General features: G+C 41.8%; 1 protein-coding gene across 1 annotated transcript; it reads right to left on the bottom strand.

The window, feature by feature from the left end:
• Positions 1-2959: 2959 nt before the first annotated feature.
• ttpal (tocopherol (alpha) transfer protein-like) lies at positions 2960-17533 on the bottom strand. The gene is made up of 6 exons (XM_037683870.1): positions 17489-17533; positions 16757-17010; positions 10599-10842; positions 7458-7651; positions 7072-7182; positions 2960-3368 (listed from the first exon to the last, which is right to left on the bottom strand). Exons 2-6 carry the CDS (start codon positions 16964-16966, stop codon positions 3090-3092), a joined length of 1038 nt encoding a protein of 345 aa, XP_037539798.1. The 5' UTR covers positions 16967-17010; positions 17489-17533; the 3' UTR covers positions 2960-3089.
• Positions 17534-23830: the final 6297 nt, after the last annotated feature.

Genomic DNA, 23830 nt, shown 5'->3' with positions numbered 1-23830 from the left:
TCTGGTTCATCAGCTGGATCAGCAGAACCACAACCAGATTCTGGTTCTTACTTGGGTCAGAAAACCAGATGCTGAGCTTCTTGCTGTGTTGATGATTTTGGGAAAGCTGCATGACATGAGTTAAAATAATTAGTGTTTCTATGTTTTTTCTTTTGACCATGTTTTGTGATGCATTCAATTGTAACCTGTAAATTTGAAAATCTACACTGAAATTGTAATTGTTCTAAAACCTGAAGTCTAAATGTCTCGTGTTCATACTGATGATTTTCAATGTTCCAGTTGTATTCTGGTTTTGTTACATGACATTTTACAGATACAGCAAGTTCTGTGTCAAATTTCCATCTGAATGATTGAAATTACATGGGGTACATAAACACCCCCCGAGGCTGAGCGCCACGTTTTCTTGGTGAGCTGCAGGGGCTGTTGGGTAATACTGAGCACGAAATGAGTGGACTCTTCAGGGTTGGTTCTGTTCAGTGTTGGGTTGGTTTATGTTCAGGTTGTTGGTGACACAAGTCAGAAGTTCTCACATTGTAGAAAAAAGGGAAGCATGTTGCATTTGAGAGCATCAGAACTATGAAACTAATCGTGAGCTGACAATCAAATCTTCATAACTTGATTGTATCTTTGTGGTATGAGATTAGTGCAGTTTAATGTCGTCATGTCTGAGCTGAAGGCTCAGCCTTTGCAGTCAGTTTTCACCGCTGGTCAATGTCACAAGTCTTTTAAAAAGCCCAAACACAACACGAGTTTTGGCATTTTTGTAAGTAAAAGCACATTTTTCTTCACATGAACACTCACATGTCAATCCAACACCTAGTCCGTGTGGTTGCCAGGTGTGCAAAGCCCCCTCTCCTCAACAATTCACCAATCGCAACACGGATGCAGTCATGGGTGATTCTCGGACCACAAACTGCGTTGTAGTCACAAAGCACAGCCTTCCATTAGCGTGCAGACATGTCGGGTTTATTCAACCTTTATTGAGACGGGTTAATCCCATTATAGTTAACATCTCTACTATGGTCTCTTCTGTCCAAAGAATAGTCTTGTTTTGTTAAGATGCAGATTTGAAAACTGTGCTGCTGTTAATTTTTCTTTATGAGCAGAAACTTTTTCCTGACAGTTTCCACACGAGCCACGCTTCTGAAGTTGCCTTGATATGAACCTAAAGTTTAAAGTGCTAGCTGAGTCCCTTAGAGTCTGACATAAAGCTCTTGGGGGTTCTGTATTCTCTTTGAACATTGTCTAATGTCACGGTCAACCTAGAGGGACAGGCAGTCCCTGAAGATCTTTAGGGATGGAGGAGCCAGTTTGGGAAACTCTGCTCAGGACAGATGCAACAATGTGGAAATACCAACAACTTCCCTAGAGGCAGCAGCGCACCCCATCGCTTGCCAACCACAACACAAACAAGTTAAAAATAGTTGGTTTGGTATTTAAGCTTTACTTTAGTGTCTCCACCAGCAACAATAAATATCCTGCAACACATTACAGCTTATCGTGACAGATGTGGATAAAAACTAAAATATAAAATCAAAACAAATTTTAAAAGTAGCTGCAAGACAACAAAACATTATTGCACATTTCTATACAATGCTTTGGGTTCAGTTTGGCAAAGCGCACGTGTAAGGTCAAGGGACTCTTCTAATTAGTGATGGCCTAAAATTCAGACAAACGGACAAAACAGGAAAGCTCATAAATAAAAGTAAGGCAGAAAACCTAAACCTAGGAAAACCTCAAAGATTCAAGACAGAAAACTAAAGGAAGGCGCTGAAACGAGTCACATTCAGCTAAACCTGCACTTCGTCTCTGAGCCTAAACCGTGTCTAATCTGAAGTTCTGTTCAGGTTGTCCACAGACGATATGTTCATAGCTGCATCGTGGAGCAGCACAGGAAACAAATGGAACGCAGACGGATGGAAAATATTTTAAGAGAAAATATTACAAATTCATTACTGTTTGGAAGTATTACAATTTGGAGCTTGTATTCTTATCAAACAACTCGTTTAAAGTTTTTGTCTTTAATTGCTGCCATAAACTGGTTCCTGTTGCAATAATCCCTCCACTTTGAGCCAGTACCTCAACTGGTGATTAGCATTCACAGGGGAGTTCGCTCGAAAAGTCCTTGTGTGTGTCGTCTTTTGAATTCTGAACACGTTAAAAAAAGGTTAGGTTTTGTCTCTAATCCATGTCAAGAGTGCTGGAGCTTTGGCACATGCCAGGAGCTCTCCTCATGGAGCACGTCTGAGGCCAGAGTCCACGGCTGCAAACTGTGTGGATGAACAAAGTTTACCTGCCCTCCTAAGGCGCACTACAGAACATGGTCAGCATTCACAGCACTTGGCACGGTGTGCACAAAGCGAGCCAAGGCAGGTGGTCGGACAACAAAATAATGTACACGGCCTAGACTACAGTTTTACAAATTGTGCACGTAAAAACTGATCTTGAAAACCTGACAGTGCAACAAGCAGCCTCATGGTTTGCTGCTCACTTGGTTGCAAACACTCAGGAATCGGTGAGACCGCCGCGGACACTTTGCATGTTTCTGTGCAAATCTGAGTCACCAACTAACCAATGTGGACCAGTTACAGACCAGTGAGATACTCCCTTCAGACCTGGCATTTAGAGGCTGTTGTCAGCAAGAGAGATGCTAGGGCACCGTTTTCTACCCCTCAGCAGCCTCGAACAGCCAGAGTGAGCCTAACTTTCAGATTACAGTGAACTGGCAGTTTCCTCAGACTGTGTTTCGGTGCACATGGCGTTTTGTGAGAAGGACACACAATTGATTTCTCTGACGGGCCTAAAGAAACCTTAGCTGAGTGTAAAAAGAGCATAATGGTAGCATTTTTATGAATGAGCCATTATTTAAACAGCAATGGTGATAGTTTGTAAGCATACACTGGCTCATGTCAAAGCCTCTTCAGTACAGAGCCTAGAGCTGCACCGTACCTTCGACTTAACGCTGAGCTGTGTGACCAGTAAAATGGACTTTCCACAGAATAATGTTGCTTAGTAAAATAAAGCATATGTAATGTTGGCAATTTGCCCTGTAAAAAGTATCCACACGTGTTTGGATGTCCTCGTGTGCATCAGTAACAATAGTAGAGCTGAGAGCGCAGCCCCCTGACAGCGTCCTCATCCTTCCCTCCAGCCGGCCTGCCTTCAAACAGCATGGACTCTGGGAGCACCACGCCCTCCAGTGGATCCGGCTGGCAGAACTCCACTATGAATTCTTCCTCGCAGTCCAGCAGCAGCCTCGACCAGGCGCTCATGTCGAGCCGACCAGTGGTGCCACCGTACTCCTCTGGCAGAAACGATGGTGGGATGTTCCGGTGCAGGGAGCGCAGGTCTGAGCCGTGGAGGACATACTGTCCAGAGAGACAGAAAAGACTTGTCAGAAGCTGTCCTTTAGCTGCCTTTGTAGCTGAAGGGGCTAAATTTAATTTAAAAAAGGCATTTAGAAAACTGCACAGTGCCATACAATATACAAAACACACAATAATGTGTTCATAATGTGTTCTTTAATACAAACTGGATTCCAAAAAAGTTGGGACACTAAACAAATTGTGAATAAAAACTGAATGCAATGATGTGGAGGTGCCAACATCTAATATTTTATTCAGAATAGAACACAAATCACAGATCAAAAGTTTAAACTGGGAGAATGTTTCATTTTAAGGGAAAAATCTGTTGTTTCCAAATTTCATGGCGTCAACAAATCCCAAAAAAGTTGGGACAAGTCCATTTTTACCACTGTGTGGCATCCCCCCTTCTTCTTACAACACTCAACAGACGTCTGGGGACAGAGGAGACCAGTTTCTCCAGTTTAGAAATAGGAATGCTCTCCCATTCATGTCTAATACAGGCCTCCAACTGTTCAATCGTCTTGGGCCTTCTTTGTCGCACCTTCCTCTTTATGATGCACCAAATGTTCTCTATAGGTGAAAGATCTGGACTGCAGGCTGGCTATTTCAGTACCCGGATCCTTCTCCTACGTAGCCATGATGTTGTGATTGCTGCAGAATGTGGTCTGACATTATCGTGTTGAAAAATGCAGGGTCTTCCCTGAAAGAGATGACGTCTAGATGGGAGCATATGTTGTTCTAGAACCTGAACATAGTTCTCTGCATTAATGGTGCCTTTCCAGACATGCAAGCTGCCCATGCCACAAGCGCTCATGCAACCCCATACCATCAGTGATGCAGGCTTCTGAACGGAGCATTGATAACAACTTGGGCTATCCTTGTCCTCTCTGGTCCGGATGACATGGCGTCCCAGTGTTCCATAAAGAACTTCAAATCGTGACTCATCTGACCACAGAACAGTCTTCCATTTTGCCACACTCCATTTTAAATGACCCCTGGCCCAGTGCAAACGTCTGAGCTTGTGGAGCTTGCTTAGAAATGGCTTCCTCTTTGCACTGTAGAGTTTCAGCTGGCAACGGCAGATGGCACGGTGGATTGTGTTCACTGACTATGCTTTCTGGAAGTATTCCTGAGCCCATTCTGTTATTTCCTTGACAGTGGCATTCCTGTTAGAGGTGCAGTGACGTTTAAGGGCCCGGAGATCACGAGCATCCAGTAGAGTTTTACGGCCTTGACCCTTATGCACAGCGATTGTTCCAGATTCTCTGAATCTTTTGATGATGGTATGCACGGTTGATGATGACAACTTTATTTTTTATTTTTTCCCCTTGTCCTGTCCGGCATTGTGACACTTAAAATTATTGTCTGAGTGTCAAAGTGATGCCCAACAGATTTACTTTCACAAGCAGAGCATTATGGCTGGCCTTAATGCTCCACTTGATATATAATTTAAATGTTATTAGAATATGTTTTGGGTTTGTTTCAGATATAATGGACACGGGGACGGAAAACAAAGAAGATAACAAAGCAGAAAAGTGAGAGAAGAGTTAAAATGTAAAGAAGGAGATAGGAATAGAGGAGAGACAGAGGGATAAAGAGAACACAAATCAACATCATTGAAGTCTGACTCTAGACCTGCGGAAAGAGAGAAAAAAAAACGACAAGGCCCGGAGATCACGAGCATCAAGTAGAGTTTTACGACCTTGACCCTTACGCACAGCGATTGTTCCAGATTCTCTGAATCTTTTGATGATGTTATGCACGGTTGATGATGATAACTTAAAAGTCTTTGCTATTTTACGCTGGGTAACACCATTCTGGTATTGCTGCACTATCTTTCTGCGCAACAATGGTGGAATTGGTGATCCTCTTACCATCTTGGCTTCTGAGAGACACTGACACTCTGAGAAGCTCTTTTTATACCCAATCATGTTGTCAATTGACCTAATTAGTGTTAATTGGTCTTCCAGCTGTTCATTATATGCTCAATTTTCTTTTTCCAGCCACTTATTGCTACTTGTCCCAACTTTTTTGGGATTTGTTGACACTGTGAAATTTTGAATAAACATATTTTTCCTTTAAAATGTTACATTTACTCAGATTAAACTTTTGATCTGTCATCTATGTTATATTACAAATAAAATATTGACATTTGCCATCTCCACATCATTGCATTCAGTTTTTATTCACAATTTGTTTAGTGTCCCAACTTTTTTGGAATCTGGTTTGTAATAATAATACTTTATTTATAAAGCCCTTTAAAACAGCCACAGCTGCAACAAAGTGCTGTACATATAAAATCAAGAAAATTTAAACACATAAAAATAAAACTGTTGTTAAAACATTAATATCAATAAAAACAGTGCAGAGCAAATTCAGTGTGTGCTAAAAGCCATAGAGTAAAAATGTGTTTTTAAAAAGTTTTAAAACTGGACAGTGAAGGAGCTCGTCTGATGAGAAGATGGAGATCGTTCCACAGTCCTGGAGCGGCACCAGAAAAAACTCTGTCCACTCTGATCCTCCGTTTGGACCTCGGCTCCTCCAGGAGCAGCTGATCAGCTGATCAGAGGCACCGAGCAGGAGAGAATGAGTGAAGCAGCTCAGAGAGGTAGGATGATGGAGCAAGACCATTTAAACTTTTAAAAACAAATAAAAGAATCTTATAATGAACAGGCGGCCAGTGGAGTGAAGACAGAGTTTGTTTGAACCAGGTCTCTCTTGTAAATGAGTCCTCAAGGCTCAATGAGACTAACCTTGACATAAATAAATAATTAAATAAATGAACACAAACGGCACGCTGATGTCGCCATCACTGAGAGTTGGAGAGTGAATGTTTGGTGGTTTTCAAGATAAGAACTTTTCCAGACACGAGTTAATCAGAGAATGTAATTAAACCTTAATGTTTTGGAGCAAGATGTTCAAGAGGAGTTACACTGTGGAGAAGAACAGAGGGAGGTTTGGGGGATTTTATTGTTTTGCCCAAAGCAGCGCAGAGTGACGGAGGTGGTGAGAGCAGGGAGCAATGATCAGGTGCAATGGTGGAGTCAGGGGCTGTATAAGAACGTATAGTTTTATCAATCATTTGAGGGAACTATACTTTATAAGCAATAGAAAAACAGATTTTGCAAATGATAGGAGAGGTCAATTTACTCCCCCCACACACACACACACACAGTGGTCTTGGATGTTGACATGGCAACCCAATCTTCAAAGACAACCTTTCTTTCACCCACTGTAGATGCAGCCACACATAAAAACAGAAGGTGGTGCTTGACTTATTTTTCAAGTTCTCATGCTCACCACATGCATGGACGGACAGACGGAGGATCATTCCAGTTCGCCCTCTTTGCTCCACAATGGGAACATACATTCATCTAGATATTTCCTTGAGAAGTTGATGGCATGTAAAAGAAAAGCAGCATCTTACTGAGCTGAGCTCCTGTTCAGAACTGGCTGATGAATGAAAAATGCTACTAAATACTGATTTACTGTACATTAACTTTAAAAAGTAAGAAACGTGTCATCATGGTTTTTATAGGTTTTAAATCAGGCAAGCCTAAGAAATACAAACTTTTATCTTTGACAGATTAGTTTAATTTAAATGTGAAAAGAAAGTATTTTAGAGCACGGGTTGATGAGGAACATTAGCAAGAAAGCAGAAAATGGAGCTTTGTTGAAAATGAAACAAGTGAAGGACAACACCTACCCTCTCTGCCATCTTCTCCTTCAGGAACGGCTTGATTATTGCAAAGATGCCTTTGAAGATCCTGGGCTCATTAATTATGTTGACAGCTTTTATTCGGATTGGAAAGCCATCCTGCGAACAACGAGAACATGACACTGCACAAACACCTCATCTGAAAGTGAACATTTAAAAGAACAAAGCTACAAAATCCTGCAGGACTCACACACAAACCATTATTGTTTTAGAAAATCTTTTTTTAATGAGCTCCATGCTTGCGTCTAAAACATGAGTGTAACAGAGGTTCAGTGTTTTGTGATAAGATGATAATTTCAGCACAAATGTCTTCAGATTATAGATCTAAAGACTATGCAGATTAGAAACAGTGTTTTTATCTTGGAACAGCTCACCTGGAGGATGCTCACAACTTTCTTGGCAAGGAAGGGACCTGGATTGGATGCTTGTGACATTCCCACTCCGGTGTAGTCGGCTAAAATGACGATACCGTTGACCTGCGTTTCCTCAGGCTGGATCAGCTTCTCCAGCGTCAGGTAAATAGCTCTCACATTGTCAACAAACGGATAATCGTTTGGTGTCCATTTTCCTGTTAAAACACAGGGCCTATCATAAGGAGGCTCCTCTTTACTCCATGCCTGCTGAAAGGCTCCACACAACACTGAGTTCAGGTTAAATGTGGAAAATAAATATCAACCCTGGATTATGGAAATGTAAAAACAAGCAAACAAAAAAAAAAACTTAATGATTTCTTCACAGAAAAACAAAAAAAAAAAAAAGTGCCGCACACGTCACATTATATGCCCGTCAACAAACTATTACACAGCAATCTATAGCAATGGTGTGGCCAAGCAAAGACCTGGTATAATGTTTGACCTTGATTTGTGACCTTGATTTTGGAGCTGGGGTGATGAGACGTGTACAAGACACTCCCTCTGTCTAGTGAAGATGCACAGCAGTGACGTGCGGTGAGCTTTGACAGGTGAGGCACGGACTCGTCTGGAATTGGATGCTCATATACAGGTCCTTCTCAAAAAATGAGCATATTGTGATAAAGGTCATTATTTTCCATAATGTAATGATAAAAATGAAACTTTCATATATTTCAGATTCATTGCACACCAACTGAAATATTTCAGGTCTTTAATTGTTTTAATACTGATGATTATGGCATACAGCTCATGAAAACCCAAAATGCCTGTCCCAAAAAATGAGCATATTTCATCCCACCAATGAAAGACAAGTGTTTTTAATACAAAAAACACCAACCTTCAAATAATCATGTTCAGTTATGCTCTCAATACTTGGTCGGGAATCCTTTTGCATGAATGACTGCTTCAATGCGGCGTGGCATGGAGGCAATCAGCCTGTGGCACTGCTGAGGTGTTATGGAGGCCCAGGATGCTTCGATAGCGGCCTTAAGCTCATCCAGAGTGTTGGGTCTTGCGTCTCTCAACTTTCTCTTCACAATATCCCACAGGTTCTCTATGGGGTTCAGGTCAGGAGAGTTGGCAGGCCAATTGAGCACAGTAATACCATGGTCAGTAAACCATTTACCAGTGGTTTTGGCACTGTGAGCAGGTGCCAGGTCGTGCTGAAAAATGAAATCTTCATCTCCATAAAGCTTTTCAGCAGATGGAAGCATGAAGTGCTCCAAAATCTCCTGACAGCTGCTGCATTGACCCTGCCCTTGATAAAACACAGTGGACCAACACCAGCAGCTGACATGACACCCCAGACCATCACTGACTGTGGGTGCTTCACACTGGACTTCTGGCATTTTGGCATTTCCTTCTCCCCAGTCTTCCTCCAGACTCTGGCACCTTGATTTCTGAATGACACGCAAAATTTGCTTTCATCCGAAAAAAGTACTTTGACCACTGAGCAACAGTCCAGTGCTGCTTCTCTGTAGCCCAGGTCAGGCGCTGCTGCCGCTGTTTCTGGTTCAAAAGTGTCTTGACCTGGGGAATGCGGCACCTGTAGCCCATTTCCTGCACACGCCTGTGCACGGTGGCTCTGGATGTTTCTACTCCAGACTCAGTCCACTGCTTCCGCAGGTCCCCCAAGGTCTGGAATCGGCCCTTCTCCACAATCCTCCTCAGGGTCCGGTCACCTCTTCTCGTTGTGCAGCGTTTTCTGCCACACTTTTCCCTTCCCACAGACTTCCCACTGAGGTGCCTTGATACAGCACTCTGGGAACAGCCTATTGGTTCAGCAATTTCTTTCTGTGTCTTACCCTCTTGCTTGAGGGTGTCAATGATGGCCTTCTGGACAGCAGTCAGGTCGGCAGTCTTACCCATGATTGTGGTTTTGAGTAATGAACAAGGCTGGGAGTTTTTAAAAGCCTCAGGAATCTTTTGCAGGTGTTTAGAGTTACGTCGTTGATTCAGATGGTTAGGTTAATAGCTTGTTTAGAGAACCTTTTCATGATGTGCTAATTTTTTGAGACAGGCATTTTGGGTTTTCATGAGCTGTATGCCATAATCATCAGTATTAAAACAATTAAAGACCTGAAATATTTCAGTTGGTGTGCAATGAATCTGAAATATATGAAAGTTTCATTTTTATCATTATATTATGGAAAATCATGACCTTTATCACAATATGCTCATTTTTTGAGGACCTGTACATGAACCCAAAATAGAAGCTTATATTTCAATTCAGCCTTTTTTTTATTAAATACATCTAATTATGTTTTAATCGACTCCATACCCCTCTCTTTTTAAATAAATAAAAAAATCATGTATTATCTTACCATTATTTTTAAGATGAACGAGTTTAGAAAAATCCTTTAGTTTTGAGATATGATCTTCCACCCCGTCCCTCTGCGTAACAGAAGAGTGCACAGCAACGTGCACATGCTTCCTTGTCCCTATGGGGCAGCACTGCCCCCTATCAGTGCAGCAAGGTATAACCTGCCTCGCCCTGTGTATTTTCAGCGTGCATCATGACTGATTAGAAAGCAGAAATATGTCACACATTCATTCAATATATTAGGCAGACTGTAGAACATCAACATGTGTAGCACATGTGTAATCAAACATGTATATTGGTGATGTAAAGAGAGACGGCACCAACTGCCTACTTCATTTATTGTATATGACACAGCGCCCCCAGAGGTGAGCCAGAGCACTACACTGCATCACTCAGCACATTTCTTCCATGTTTGAACAGGTAATGTGTAAATTCTGCAATTTTGACCATTGGAGAGTTGAAATAATTCAGAAAACTATTTGATAAAACATTTTTATAGAACAGTCAAGTGGTCAAATGTATGTTCTCTTATCACTGTTAGTATTTTACTTGTCATGATGACAGGTGCGACACTGCCTTACCTGCCTCCCCTGACTGCACGTCACTGATGCATAGGTGTATGAAGTTCTGTTACATTATACTGAGTAAATCAGGAGTTATGCTGCGAACAAGAGAAAGTTCACAGACGTTTGGACCTATGAACTTGTGTCTCACCTTCAACGGACGTATAAAAATACCAGATGAACTCTTCACAGGAAAAAAAGAATAAAATTGACACCAACCTGGCCGGAGAAAAAGGATGTATCTTCCGTTGGGGTCTGGTCGTGGTAAGACCGTGAGGAAGCCCAGGTCCAGCACGTGTTTGATGGTGGATGGCTTCAGGTCCTGGAACACTTCAGGCCAGGCCTTTCGGCCCGCGTGATAATTAAGCAGCAGCTGCAGGGCACGGTCATAGTCAAACTTCCTGGCCCGCAGGAAGCGGAGAAGGAAAGCATCATCCAGACGAGTTCGGAGATTGGGATGTTCCTGAGCAGAGTGAGGAAACGGGGCCAGATTAACACTTTGCTGTACCCTGGGCAACAATCTTCAAGGGCCCCATCATCACGACACCACAATCACCATAATCTGGCAAAATACAGAATAAATTACCATAATATACAGTAAATGTACTTAAAATTCTAACTATCAAGTGTATTTTTATGTATAAAACTCAAAATGCTCAGAACTATAAATGCTACTACGTCCCCTTGTTGACACAAAACATCAAGACTGAGTTAAGTTGAACGCACTTTGAATACAGTATGACACCATGTGTACTTGTTTAGCAACGTGTTGGCCATTAGTGTCAGAAGCATTTGTAATGTGGGGGGACACACTGATGGGGGGGGGGGGGGGTGGGGGTTCTCTCCCAGAAAATTTTGAATAAAGTAGATGCCATTTCCTGCATTCTGGTGTATTTTAATGGTTGTTAAACATCTAGTTTTACCTACACAAGTAAACACTTGATTCAATAATTAGAGCTAATGGCACAACAAGTAGTAATCTGACCAACAGCTGATTCAATAATTAAAAATATTATATATTAAAAGGTGACGATTTGATGCCCACATTATCATTAAATGACTTAACTTAGTTGACTTCAATGTAATAAGATTATCAATGAATGTTTGTGACAAAGGATTTACTGATTATAACAAAGATTCCTTCAAGAAACCTCCCAGTATAAACCATAAAACCAGAATGACTTCTGCTCATTCTAAATTTATCAAATGGCCTAAATCTCCTAAAGTGAAGGAGAATCATTTAAAAATAATAAATAAGATATATCCTGTAGCCATGTTTCTTGAAAGAAGATTTAAATTTGAGGTTGATTTGTTGCCTTTTGTAAATCAGAAGATGAATCCCTCAAGTATGTTTTTTTTTTTTCCACGTCAGTACAAAGTTTTTGGTCAAACATCAGAAACTGGATTAATCTCAAACTTAACATTCCTTCTTTTGATGCTGATAACATTTTACTTTATGTGGATAACTTAAACTCAGCTTTCTCTGATGCCATAAATATAATTGTACTTATAGCAAAGTAGCACATTCACTGTAGTAAGAGGAGTGATAATAAACCCTCCTTCCTGTTTGATGAATGAATTTAAGTCATACTGACAGCGACTCGGAGATATTAAACTTCCACCTTCTAAGCCCAGATTAATTCAAAACAGGGATCTGAAACATTTTTGTGAACAGTCATTCCTCTGGGATCTGTCTCACTTTGACTGGCATCATATTCTGTTAACTGATGATGTGAACTCTGCTTGGAACTATTTTCATAATAGTTTCATTTATCTTGTGAACAAACATGCTCCTTTACGTCAGTTCAGAATAAAGGGATGAGACAGCCCCTGGTTGACTCCAGAGCTAGCTGACCTCCTGCACAGGAGAGATCATCTTTGGGCTGCAGCGAGAAAATCTGACTCAGACACTGATTGGTTGAGTTTTCGACAGATGAGGAATAAATGCACAACTGCTGTCAAAGCAGCAAAACGCAACTATTTCTTATCTCAGACCTCCAAAAATCTAAATGACCCTAACAGATTCTGGAAAACCATCAAATCTCTCTCAGGCACCCCCCAATCATCTGACCTCCCATCACAACTTCTCATTAACTCTGTTCCTGTGTCAAATAAGCACGAGATCCTGAACTGTCTCAACAAACATTTTGTTGCTTCTGGTTCTTTATTTGACACAGTCACTAATGGAAAATCAGCCACTTCACTTAATAACCAAACTTCTACAAATCAAATCCCTCCTACAAGTCAATCCTCAGTTAATCACAGCTTCTCTTTTTCTCCATTCTCAGTCAGTGAGGTCAATAAACTGTTAAAATATCTTGATCCTAAAAAATCTGCAGGTCCAGATGAACTTCCACCTTATTTCTTAAGGCTGGCTGTTCATATCATCACAGTCCCTGTGACCCACATCTTCAATCTCTCCATAAGACAAAACTCCATCCCAGACACTTGGAAAACAGCCTTTGTTCTTCCTTTGCTGAAGGGAGGTGACCCCACCTCACTGAACAACTATCGACCAATCTCTAAATTCTGCATTTTAGCCAAGGTTCTAGAAAAACTGATAAACTCTCAAATCAAAAATTACCTGGACTCATTTAACATCTTACCTCCACATCAATCTGGTTTCAGGAAACAACACAGCACAACCACTGCTTCACTGAAGGTTCTTAATGATGTTGTTGAAGCACTGGATGCTAAAGATTATTGTGCTGCACTTTTCTTAGACCTGTCTAAAGATTCTGACACTGTGGATCAGAACATCTTGTGTCATAAACTCTCAGAAATCGGTTTCTCAGAACACACCATTGGTTGGTTCTCTAACTATCTTTCAGACCGGAGGCAATGTGTTCAACATAATGGTACTTCCTCCAGTTATTTAACAGTCAACAATGGTGTACCACAAGGCTCAGTCTTAGGACCCACCCTCTTTACAATCTACATACATAATGTAGGTAAAAACATCCCTAATGCATCCATACATTTCTATGCTGACGACACAGTTGTTTATTGTCGAGTTAAAACATATGATAAGGCTTTCCAGCTTTTGAAATCTGCATTCAACATCATCCAGTCTGATTTGTCTCGCCTCAAACTTGTCCTAAATGCCGACAAAACTAAAGGGATGCTTTTTTCAAACAGGAAGTCGGTCCCAGCAGTTCTTCCTCTGATTTTATCCTCAAATGGTGTCCCCATTGAGTTTGTTGATTCCTATAAATATTTGGGTATCTTGGTCGACTCACATCTCTCTTTTAAGCTCCATGTGGAAAACTTGGTAAAGAAACTGAAAGTTAAACTGGGTTTCTTTTTCAGAAACAGATCCTGTCTAACCCTGAATGCTAGAAAACGTCTTGTATCTGTGACTTTCCTTCCCTCCATTGATTATGGTGACATTATTTACATGAACGCTCCTACAAGAACCCTGCAGATGTTGGATGCTGCAGATGTTGGATGCTGTCTATCATGGTGCACTAAGATTCATAACTGGCTGTGATTATTGTACCCACCACTGCTCCCAGTATTCACTGGTTAACTGGTCATCATTAACTTCACGCAGACTCTCTCACTGGTATATTTTCATCTTTAAATCACTTCTTGGTCTGCTGCCTTCATACATCTCCTCCTACATGTCTCTGCGTGAGTGCAGCTACAGCGTGCGCTCTCAGGACATTATTACCTGCAGTGTTCCCTCAGTGAGGACTGAACTAGACAAAAGGACCTTCTCCTACTCCGCTCCTGTTTCCTGGAACATCTTACAAAAAGATTTGAAGCTCTCGACCTTTGACCTCTCTACGTGGCTTTAAAAATCTGTTGGATTCCTGGCAGGGACCAATGCAGACATGTTCCTGTTTTTAGTTTTCTACATTTGCCTTAGAATCTAGCTGTTTTTGTTACCTTTTCTTTTAGCCATCCTATTTGTAAAAAAAAACAAAAAAAACTGTAGTATGCTTTTTTATAACCGTTTATTGTTGTTGCTGTTGTCCATTGTTGTCATCATTCTTTGTTGAAATCAGGTCTCTCTTGTAAATGAGTCCTGGAGGCTCAATGGGATTAACCTGTATAAATAAAGGTTGATTGAATGAAAAAAATACTATTCTTCATTAGATTAAAAAAAACTGCAAAACTGCTAGAATCATCTCACAACAGATAAAAACGTATTGTTTTCATTAAAACTAAGTTTTTCATATAGTCACGCTCCTTTGTTTTTTATTTATTTAATTTTTAATGTTTTTTTCCTCTTTCATTATTTTGTGAAATGAAGTTATGACACCCTTCACGAGTTTGTATTTGTTTATCGTTGCATTGTTCTATTTTGTCTTGTTAATAAAGTTCTTGGGGAAAAAAAAAACCCTGATGGATTTGTCAGCAGGTAAGGGGCGTTTACCTTCGGGCCAAATTGAGGTCATCGATTGGTCAGTTACTGACACGCCTTCTGAGTTGATTGACAGGTCGCGTCTTCGAGGATCCGACTCAGCCCCAAACAAACAAAAAACAAAGGAGAGCTGCAGCAGCGGCGCGTCTATGGCAAGCTACAGAGCCCAAAAATAGACCAGTTTACAACGCTTCCTTACGCAAAAAAATACTGGATTACGCCGTAAAATACGTAAATCCACCCAAAACAACGTTTTTTTTAACGCCTGCTTTCTAAACGCCAAAATTTAGTTTATTTTGAACACTGAACGCCACTTTTTATGTGTGGTGCCGTTATAAAACGCAGGAATTTTACCGCAATTTACGTCGTAAAAGACATCGTTTTCTTGAATTTTGCAAATCCCTCCCCACACTTTCTTATCCACTCCATTTAAACTGCAGTCACCCTACAGGAGAAGAACGATTACAGACCACACTAGATATTTAATAGTTTACTAATAGTTTAATTCTTTGACCTCATTTTCACCAATGGAGAGAGAATATCGTAACATTTCTGAGTGCCCTCTGGTGGTGGAAAAGTACTAAAAATTACAGATTTCAAAAAGACTTCTTTACTTGCTTAATTCAAAGGGATACTATGATTTTGTTTGGTGTATTGAACTTTAAGACACGAAAAGGATTCCTGAGAATGGTACAGAATGAAAGAGTGACAGTGAGTGTACATGAAATGGGCCAAAGGGGCAAAAATCTTTTAGTTTTAATCTGTGATGAATTAGTGTGGTCTGTAATTGGTCTCCTATGAGAAATTAGGGTTCCCTGTAATTTGGGTCAAAAAACTGAATGAGTTTAAGAATAATTTCTTAAATCTGAGAAGAAATGGCCTCAAAAGAATACATTTTGTATTATTGATGATCGACAGAAACACCAGAAATTTGATTATTCAGACATGGGAAAAGTATAAAATGAATGTTCTTACATAAAATTACAGTTACTCTGTTGAACCTTTACTCAAGTACAAGTCAAGTTACTGGTGTACAAATCTACTTAAATAAAAGTTAAAATCTTAAAATTGCATCTTACTCTTTACCATAGGAGGGGGAAATAGTTGTCTTAAATTAAATGATTAGTGTGCAGTAACAAATGAAGCAGATTATACAGTGGTGCTCATCCCAGTAAAATGCTTCAATAAATAAAGTAAAAGTATTATTTCATGTCAAGCACTGTTTGCTTTACTTTTACCTGTGAGGCATGTCAGACAAACTTCTCTCAAGCAAAGGATTTCAGACCATAGGAGTGCTTTTAGAAACCATGACAGAACGGTCCGTTTGCTAAAATGTTCAGGTTCTGAACCAGACTGAGGTCTCGGCCTTTCATCATCGGTCCTCCTGAGCACGTCAAACATCCAAGTAGAGGTGGTGATGCTAAAACTATTGTTACAATGCTGATTTAAATGTAGCCACCCAGGGACATCTGGCTCTGTTATTCATGTTTACATGCACTGTGAACTTTGACCATGCACCTACGCTTATAGAAAATACAGGGCTCACTGAAAAACTCATATTGTACCAGTAGCTGTGTTGTTACATGGACATATTATTATTATTATTATTATTATTATTATTATTATTATTACTATTATTAGTCTTTCACTGGTGTCATGAATATAAAAGGCCAGTTATAAAACCTATAACTCTTCAGATTTACAGGATCCTTTAACAACCATGACTATAGAAATACACAGAACTGATTATTTTAGGTTACATTTTAAATAGTGATGGGAATCATCTTTTTGTACCTCGTCTCTTGCTGTAGATATAAACCAAGGAAAAAGCAGGTAAGCAAAATATATGGATGGATGGTTTCTATGTAGCGTTTTACTTAGTAAATCCAGTGTACAAATATTTTAGGTACCATCTTAGGTACATCAAAATTCAAAGTGTAACCCTTTCTAACAGCCGTGTTTGTTTAGTTGCACTACATGTTTCTATGACGACATGATTAGTCCAAACCTTAAGCATCATGTCCCTCAGTGCTTGGACATCTCGCAGACGCCACTCGGGCTTCTCTTGAAGCTCTTCTCGAGCTTTGGCCTCCAGTTCTGGGGTCAGGGTGCAGGAGTAGATGGGTGGAGGGGGTCCAGGGAACCAGCAGTGTCCTGCAGCTGGTGCACAACCCTCTGAAGGATGGCTGAGGTTGATGCACTCATCCTGATTGGCCATGGACTGACTAGAAAACGCTGTTTTAAAAGGCGCATGAGAAAATCCTGTAAAAACATGAACAGCAGCTCCAAGTCAAGTCCCTTTCATAAAGACTCGCAGCAGCAGGCCTCAGCACAGCCTCCGTCACACTAAACAAACAGTTTATGGTGTTGGTAAAAATAAATGCAACCCAGGTGTGCACAGGTATAATTAGAAAGAGCGCGCGGGAGGAGCACAGCACAGTTTGCACCATTCACGACATTTGATCTTTGCTCAGCACAAGGTGAACATAAAATGATGCAGGGTGCACAAAATGCTGATCGTTTTATAAACCGTCGTGCGTTTGAACGACTCCGAGCTCACGCGACCAGAACCAACACGACAGAACCTGCCGGGTCAGACTAATTACTGGATGCTTTTAACACTGCTTTAACAATAACACAGTAATCTAATGAACACGGGCTGCGAAGCGTGACTAATCCCAGAAACAACTTCAGCAGTGACTTTAAATCACAAACTACATCGTCAAAAATCACAACCTACCTGTCTACAAAGTCCTTATTCCGGGTAGAAAGTTGGGGCTTCCTCATTGGTCCATGTGTACCACGTGACGCGCTGCTGAAGCCCAGCGTCACTTTGGTTCACGCTCAAGACGCGTTCAAGTCCATCGAAAATAATCCGACTATGACACGTTACATTGACTAATTTAAACACACGAAGAAAGTGTTCCCGTTAACACGACTCTTTGTATTAAAATGGTTAACATGAACTAAGTCGCAGGCTAATATATAATTAGCATGAACTGGTAAGGCAAATTAAGTGTTGGTACAATTTCACCTGAACTCCTCATCCCTCAAACCAGCACACACGCTCCTGGTCCTCCAGCTAGGTGGCGGGATTTACCCGCGTGTGGCTGAACTTCATCTGCGTCCACCAACTCACTCAACATCTTTCTGTTTGACATTTAGAAAAGTGGTTATTGAAGATAATATATTTATATATACGGATGTAATTGTATAGGGGCTTATTGGTTTTGTTAAAAAAATTCAAACAGTAGGATACATGGTATATGGTGCCACATGGTAGATGGTGAGAAACATTTCTTTAACATTATTTGCTCCAGTGCTCCTTTAAACAAGCCTTTGTATGTGACTACAGAGTCTGAGAGGCCACTCCTCTTTGTAGGACACCACCTGTGAGGTGTGGGTCAAAGCAGACAAGGCCCCTGGGCGTTCAGACTCTTGGCAGCAAAAACTGGATGTAGGAACATGAAATATCACCTCAAGGAGCCAGAGCTTGTGTGTGACGATAAGTTAGATACAGGGTCTATCAAAATATTCACTCCCATGGTTTCATGCTTTTCTTGCTGTTATAAACAAGCCATGATTAATACAAACAGGACTTCTTTACAAAATGCTTCTTCAGTGTCAGTGAAATCAAATTTCAACAGAGTAAGAACAGTTTAATACATCCATCCATTATCTTCCGCTTGTTCCGAAGCTGGGTCAAGACTTGCATACTAATACAAATATGTAATATAAAGATGAAGATCAGTTCCTCCAAATCCGAGGCCATGGTCTTGAGCCGGAAAAGGGTAGAGTGCCCTCTCCGGGTCAAGGAGGAGGTCCTGCCCCAAGTGGAGGAGTTCAAGTATCTTGGGGTCTTGTTCACGAATGAGGGAAAAATGGAGCGTGAGATCAATAGGCGGATAGGTGCAGCGTCTGCAGTGAAGCGGGCGCTGTACAGGTCTGTTGTGGTGAAGAGAGAGCCGAGTCAAAAGGTGAAGCTCTCAATTTACCGATCGATCTATGTTCCTACCCTAACTTGGCACAGAAAAAGATTACAAAAAAGTCCAGATGGATTCAAAAGTCCCTAAAACCTAAACACCCCTGGAGTTCTGTTAAATCAGCTTAAGAAAGGAATAAATATGGGGCATGTGTAAATCTGCCAAACACAAGCCGTCCTCAGACTGAGTGACCGTGAGAGACCGCCAAGACCCCTGTGACCACTCTGAAGGAGCTACAAGCTTCTGCAGCAGAGATGGAGAGACTGAGCATACATCAACTGTTGCAGGTTCTTCTCCAGTCTGAGCTTTATGGGAGAGAGGCAGCGAGCAAGACTGATGATGAAAATATTAAACGTCAACTTCAGTCTCAAAGCAATTAAAATCAACTCTAGTTAAGATGTAATCTGAGTTTTCCTACTGTCTGACCTGGATCAAATGTTCTGGCTTTCCCTCCACAAGCTTCTCAATATAGAGTTTTACAGTTTTGTCCCGTACCTCCTGACAGAACTGATGGAACTGAGCCAGGTCTGGAGGTTGATTTACTCATACATGCCCACACATAATCTGTGGGATTAGGATTTGATTTTGTGATGGTCACCCAAAACACTGACTCTGAAGTCCTTCAGCCACTTTGTAACTAATGAGTCAAGGTCGTTGTTAGTTTGAAGGCCTGTTTACACCCAGTTTTCAACTTCCTGGATGATAGCTTGAAATGTTGCTCAGGTATTTCCACATAATGTTCTATTTTGTGAAGTGCGCAAGTTCCTCAAGCAGCAAAGCACCCCCACATCTTGATGCTTCCACCTCTGTACATCTCAGCTGGGACGGTGTTTTCAGAGTTCACCTTTTTCCTCCAAAGGTGATGAAGGTCATTTTGGTCAAACAGTTTCATTTTAATTTCATCAAGTCAAGTCAAGTCATATTTATTTATAGAGCACAATCAGACATCCATCCATCCATCCAGCCAGCCAGCCAGCCATCCATCCATCCATCCATTATCTTTTACCTGCTTATTCCATTTTGGGTCATGGGAGTCGCCGGTGCCCATGTCCAGCAATCACTGTGCAAGGGCGGGGGACACCCTGGACAGGTCTCCAGTCCATCACAGGGACAACTGGAGACAAATGAGACAACCATTCACTGTCTCACTCACACCTAGTGTCATGAACCAGAGGCCGGATCGCAAACAACAACAACAACCACTGAGAGGGTTAAAAGATTTATTGTGAAATAAAGTAAAACTCTGGAGTAGGTCCGGTTCTGGGCTGGTTCCGATCTTCTGATTGGTAGTTCGAGATTGGGTAGTGTTGTAGTGGCGGGCTGCCAGTAGAAGTAGAACTGATGTTAAGGTCCACTGGAACGGAGTCCAACAGGCTTGCAACTAAAAGATAAAGGTTAGTAGATGCAGGGGGAAAGAGACTAATTGGGGAAATGAATCTGTGGGAATCAGATTCAGGGGTAAGGATAAGTCCGTGATACAGAATGAGCTTGACCTTTAATCCGTGATCCAAAAAACAGTCAGAAGGGAAAGGCAGAGTTCATACCGTGAAGTCAGTTGTTCAGCAGAAGTATCCAGTACGTGATCCAAAGAGAGAGTCAAAAAACAAGAGCATGAGTCGGTACCTGATCAGATGAGCAAAAGCAGACGAGGGCTGAGGCAAAAGCGTGGTCGTGGTCAAGGCAAGGGTCATGAACGTGATGAGTCAATCAATGGAATGCTGGAAAGTCTACTGCTGATGAGACAGGATAGAGAATCTGGCCCAGACTGAGAGGAATGAGTGAGCTTAAGTACTGACTGGACCAGGTGGTGGAGCTGTGGGATAATGAGCGGTGACAGGTGACATGAGTTGAGTGATTACTGAGTGTGCAGCATGACAGAGGAGCTGACAGAGAGCAGAGCTATGACACCTAGAGACAATTTAGAGTTACCAGTCAGCCTAACATGCATGTTTTTGGTCAGTGGGAGGAAACCGGAGTACCCAGAGAAAACCCACGCATGCACAGAGAGAACATGCAAACTCCACCCAGAAGAGCCCCCAGACCAGGATTTGAACCAGGGACCTGCTCGCTGAGAGGCAGCAGCTCTACCAATTGCACCACCATGCTGCCCCTACAGCAGGACATGTCTCCAAATATTAAGGTCTTTGTCCCTGTATGCGTTTACAAAATGTAAATGTCTTCTCCCTCACTGAGTGGTCTTTCAGCTCAGGTTGGTCCAGGATGCATTTCTCTGTGGATTCAATTCAATTCAAAAATACTTTATTAATCCCAAAGGAAAATTATTTGTTGTAACTCGATATCCTCGTTTCATTAAGAGATGTTATAGATGCTGATGCTGTAGGCAGGAAGGATCTCTTGTAAAGGTCCATCCCACAGTGGATCCTAAGAAACTGGCTGCAGATGCCATCCGATCCGTCCACCCAGACTCAGCTGGCCTCTCAGTTCCCCCAGGCTGTAGGACCGCCTGAATGGTGGGTAGAACTCCTCCCAGAGCGATGGCCACTCCCCCCAGCAGTCTGCCGAGCTCCTCGTCGCTGCGGACAGCCAACTGTAGGTGCCGAGGGACAATCCTGTCCTTCTGCTGTCATGAGCCGTGTTTCCTGCTAGTTCCAGGATCTCAGTGGTCAGGCACTCGAGCACAGCTGGCAGGTAGATGAGAATGCATCCACAGAACATCCTTTCAACTCATTTGAGATTTGGGGCTGTAGTTGAGATATTTCCTGATGCATGCTCAATAATCCAGGTAGAAAAATCTAAAAAAGTTAAATCTGGTCCTCTGTACATTCAAAAAAACAAAACAAAGCAAATCAACAAAAAATGTAGAAATGTTTCGTCTCTCATCCGAGAGACTTCCTCAGTCTGAGGTGCTGTATTCAGCTCAGTCTCTTAAATAGCACCTTCTCAGAGTGGATCAACCAGTTTTGCTGCTGACAACCAAAACCAGCTGATCACATGCTCAAGAAGGACCATCAGCCTAACAATGGATCATTAGCACCTGATGGCTGTTTACTACTTACAGAGGGTTGAGTGATACTAGCAATCACAGCATTGTAAGAGGGGGACAATTGAACCCGGAGGCCTCCACCCCTGTTTAATGATGATGGACGATTTCTTTTCACAAAGATGGCCTCCTTTACTCCTCTCTCAAACCATCGTTCCTCTCTGTCCAGGATGTGAACATCTTCATCCCTGAAAGAGTGACCGCTGGCCCGGAGATGAGTGTAGACCGCAGAATCCTGGCCTGATGATGTTGATCTTCTGTGCTGGTCCATCCTTTTGGCCAGTGGCTGTTTAGTTTCCCTGATGTAAGACTGATCACCCTCCTGACACTGAACAGCATACACAACATTACTCTGTTTGTGCCGGGGGACTGGATCTTTGGGATGAGCCAGTCTTTGCCGTAATGTATTTTGGGGTTTAAAAGCCACTGGGACGTTATGTTTAGAAAATAAACGTCTCAGTTTCTCTGATACTCCCTCAACATACAGAATGACCACTGGTCTGGGTCTGGGTTCCTCCTTTTCACCTGATGGCTGACTGGAGTCCTGTTTGGGTTTCTTCTCTGCTTTCAGGAAGGCCCAGTTAGGATATCCACATTGCTCTAGAGCCTGTCTTTTTGAATGTCCAGAGGACCAGATTTAACTTTTTTAGATAGTTGAGATATTATTTGATCTTTTGAGATGTTAATGATAATGAATGGATAATGACTCTTTGACCAGCTTCAGCAGCTTCTTTACAAAGGTGGTGCACACATTTCACACCAATACACATTGATTTCAGAAACACAGATCTCGACTCCTCTCTGAGCTCTATGATGGACATCCTCATACACTTTACACTTGAACAGATGAACCTTCAGGAATCTGGAAATTGTAACCAATGATGAACCAGAGCTGTGGAGGATATCAGTCCTATTTCTAATGTCTTGGCTGATTTTCTAAGACCATTTTCCCATGAGGTCACAGAAAGCAGAATGTTTGAAGTGTGCATCTACAAGTGTACATTAAGTTAATCTAAATGTTGACAATTACCCTATAAATGTGGGCTTTTACAAGTTTTTTTTTATTCTAACTGACATCAAAACAGGAAGGTTTTGTCCATTTTAATGGCTGACATTGAAAAGAAAAAACCTTTGTTTTAGAGTGTATGTAAACATATGGTTTCAACCATGTGCACTGTTCCATTTACGGCACATACTGCAGTACGCTGCTGCACCCCGTCGCTGAGAGATTTGAACAATGAATGTTTGTAGTTTTCTAGACGAGTGTTTTTCTGGACTGGAACTGAACAGGGAATGCAAGTACACAGAACTGTGGTGCAAAATATTCGACAGTAGGAAACAGAGGTAGTTATTTTATTTATTTATTTATTTGTTCATTTTTGCCTGTAGGGCAGCACGGTGGCTCAGCTGGTAGACCTGCTTCTCCTCAGCGAGTAGGTTACCCTGGTTCAAATCCCGGTCCGGGGGCCTTTCTGGGTGGAGTTTGCATGTTCTCTCCGTGCATGCGTGGGTTTTCTCCGGGTACTCCACTTTCCTCCCACAGACCAAAAACATGCATGTTAGGCTGATTGGTAACTCTAAAATTGTCCCTAGGTGAGAGAGAGTGAATGGTTGTTTATCTTATTTGTCTCTATGTGTCTCTGTGATGGACTTGCGACCCATCCAGGGTGTACCCCGCCCCTCGCACAGTGATTGCTGGACGTGGGCACCTGCGACCCCCGTGACCCAAAATGGAATAAGCGGGTAAAGATAATGGATGGATGGATGGATGGATGGATGTCTCTGTGATGGACTGGAGACCTGTCCGGGGTGTCCCCCGCCTCTCACACAGTGATGGCTGGACATGGACACCAGTGACCCCCCTCCCAAAAAAGAAAGAAGCGTGTAAAAGATAATGGATGGATGGATTTTTGCCTGACCGAGGCCTTCAACGATGGTCATGGCCACCATAGATTAATTAATCTCCAGCCACCCCAGTCATTTGAGGAAACTATACTTTTAAGAAAAAAAAGAAGAAGAAAAAAGTATATATATATGTATGTATGTATGTATGTATGTATGTGTGTGTGTGTGTGTGTGTGTGTGTGTGTGTGTGTGT

Source organism: Nematolebias whitei, chromosome 11, assembly GCF_014905685.2.
Source record: "Nematolebias whitei isolate Nwh7 chromosome 11, NemWhi1, whole genome shotgun sequence".
Lineage (NCBI taxonomy): Eukaryota > Metazoa > Chordata > Actinopteri > Cyprinodontiformes > Rivulidae > Nematolebias > Nematolebias whitei.
Note: the sequence above shows the minus strand (reverse complement) of the source record. Positions and strands in the feature narration are given on the sequence as shown.

Excerpts from the sequence above, each read along its gene's own strand:
- ttpal (XM_037683870.1), bottom strand. The coding sequence starts at position 16,966 with ATGGCCAATCAGGATGAGTGCATCAACCTCAGCCATCCTTCAGAGGGT. Across the intron at positions 7,183-7,457 it reads AAGTTGTGAGCATCCTCCAG|GATGGCTTTCCAATCCGAAT; the intron begins GTGAGCTGTTCC and ends CGTTGTTCGCAG. Across the intron at positions 3,369-7,071 it reads AGGAGAAGATGGCAGAGAGG|TATGTCCTCCACGGCTCAGA; the intron begins GTAGGTGTTGTC and ends CTCTCTGGACAG.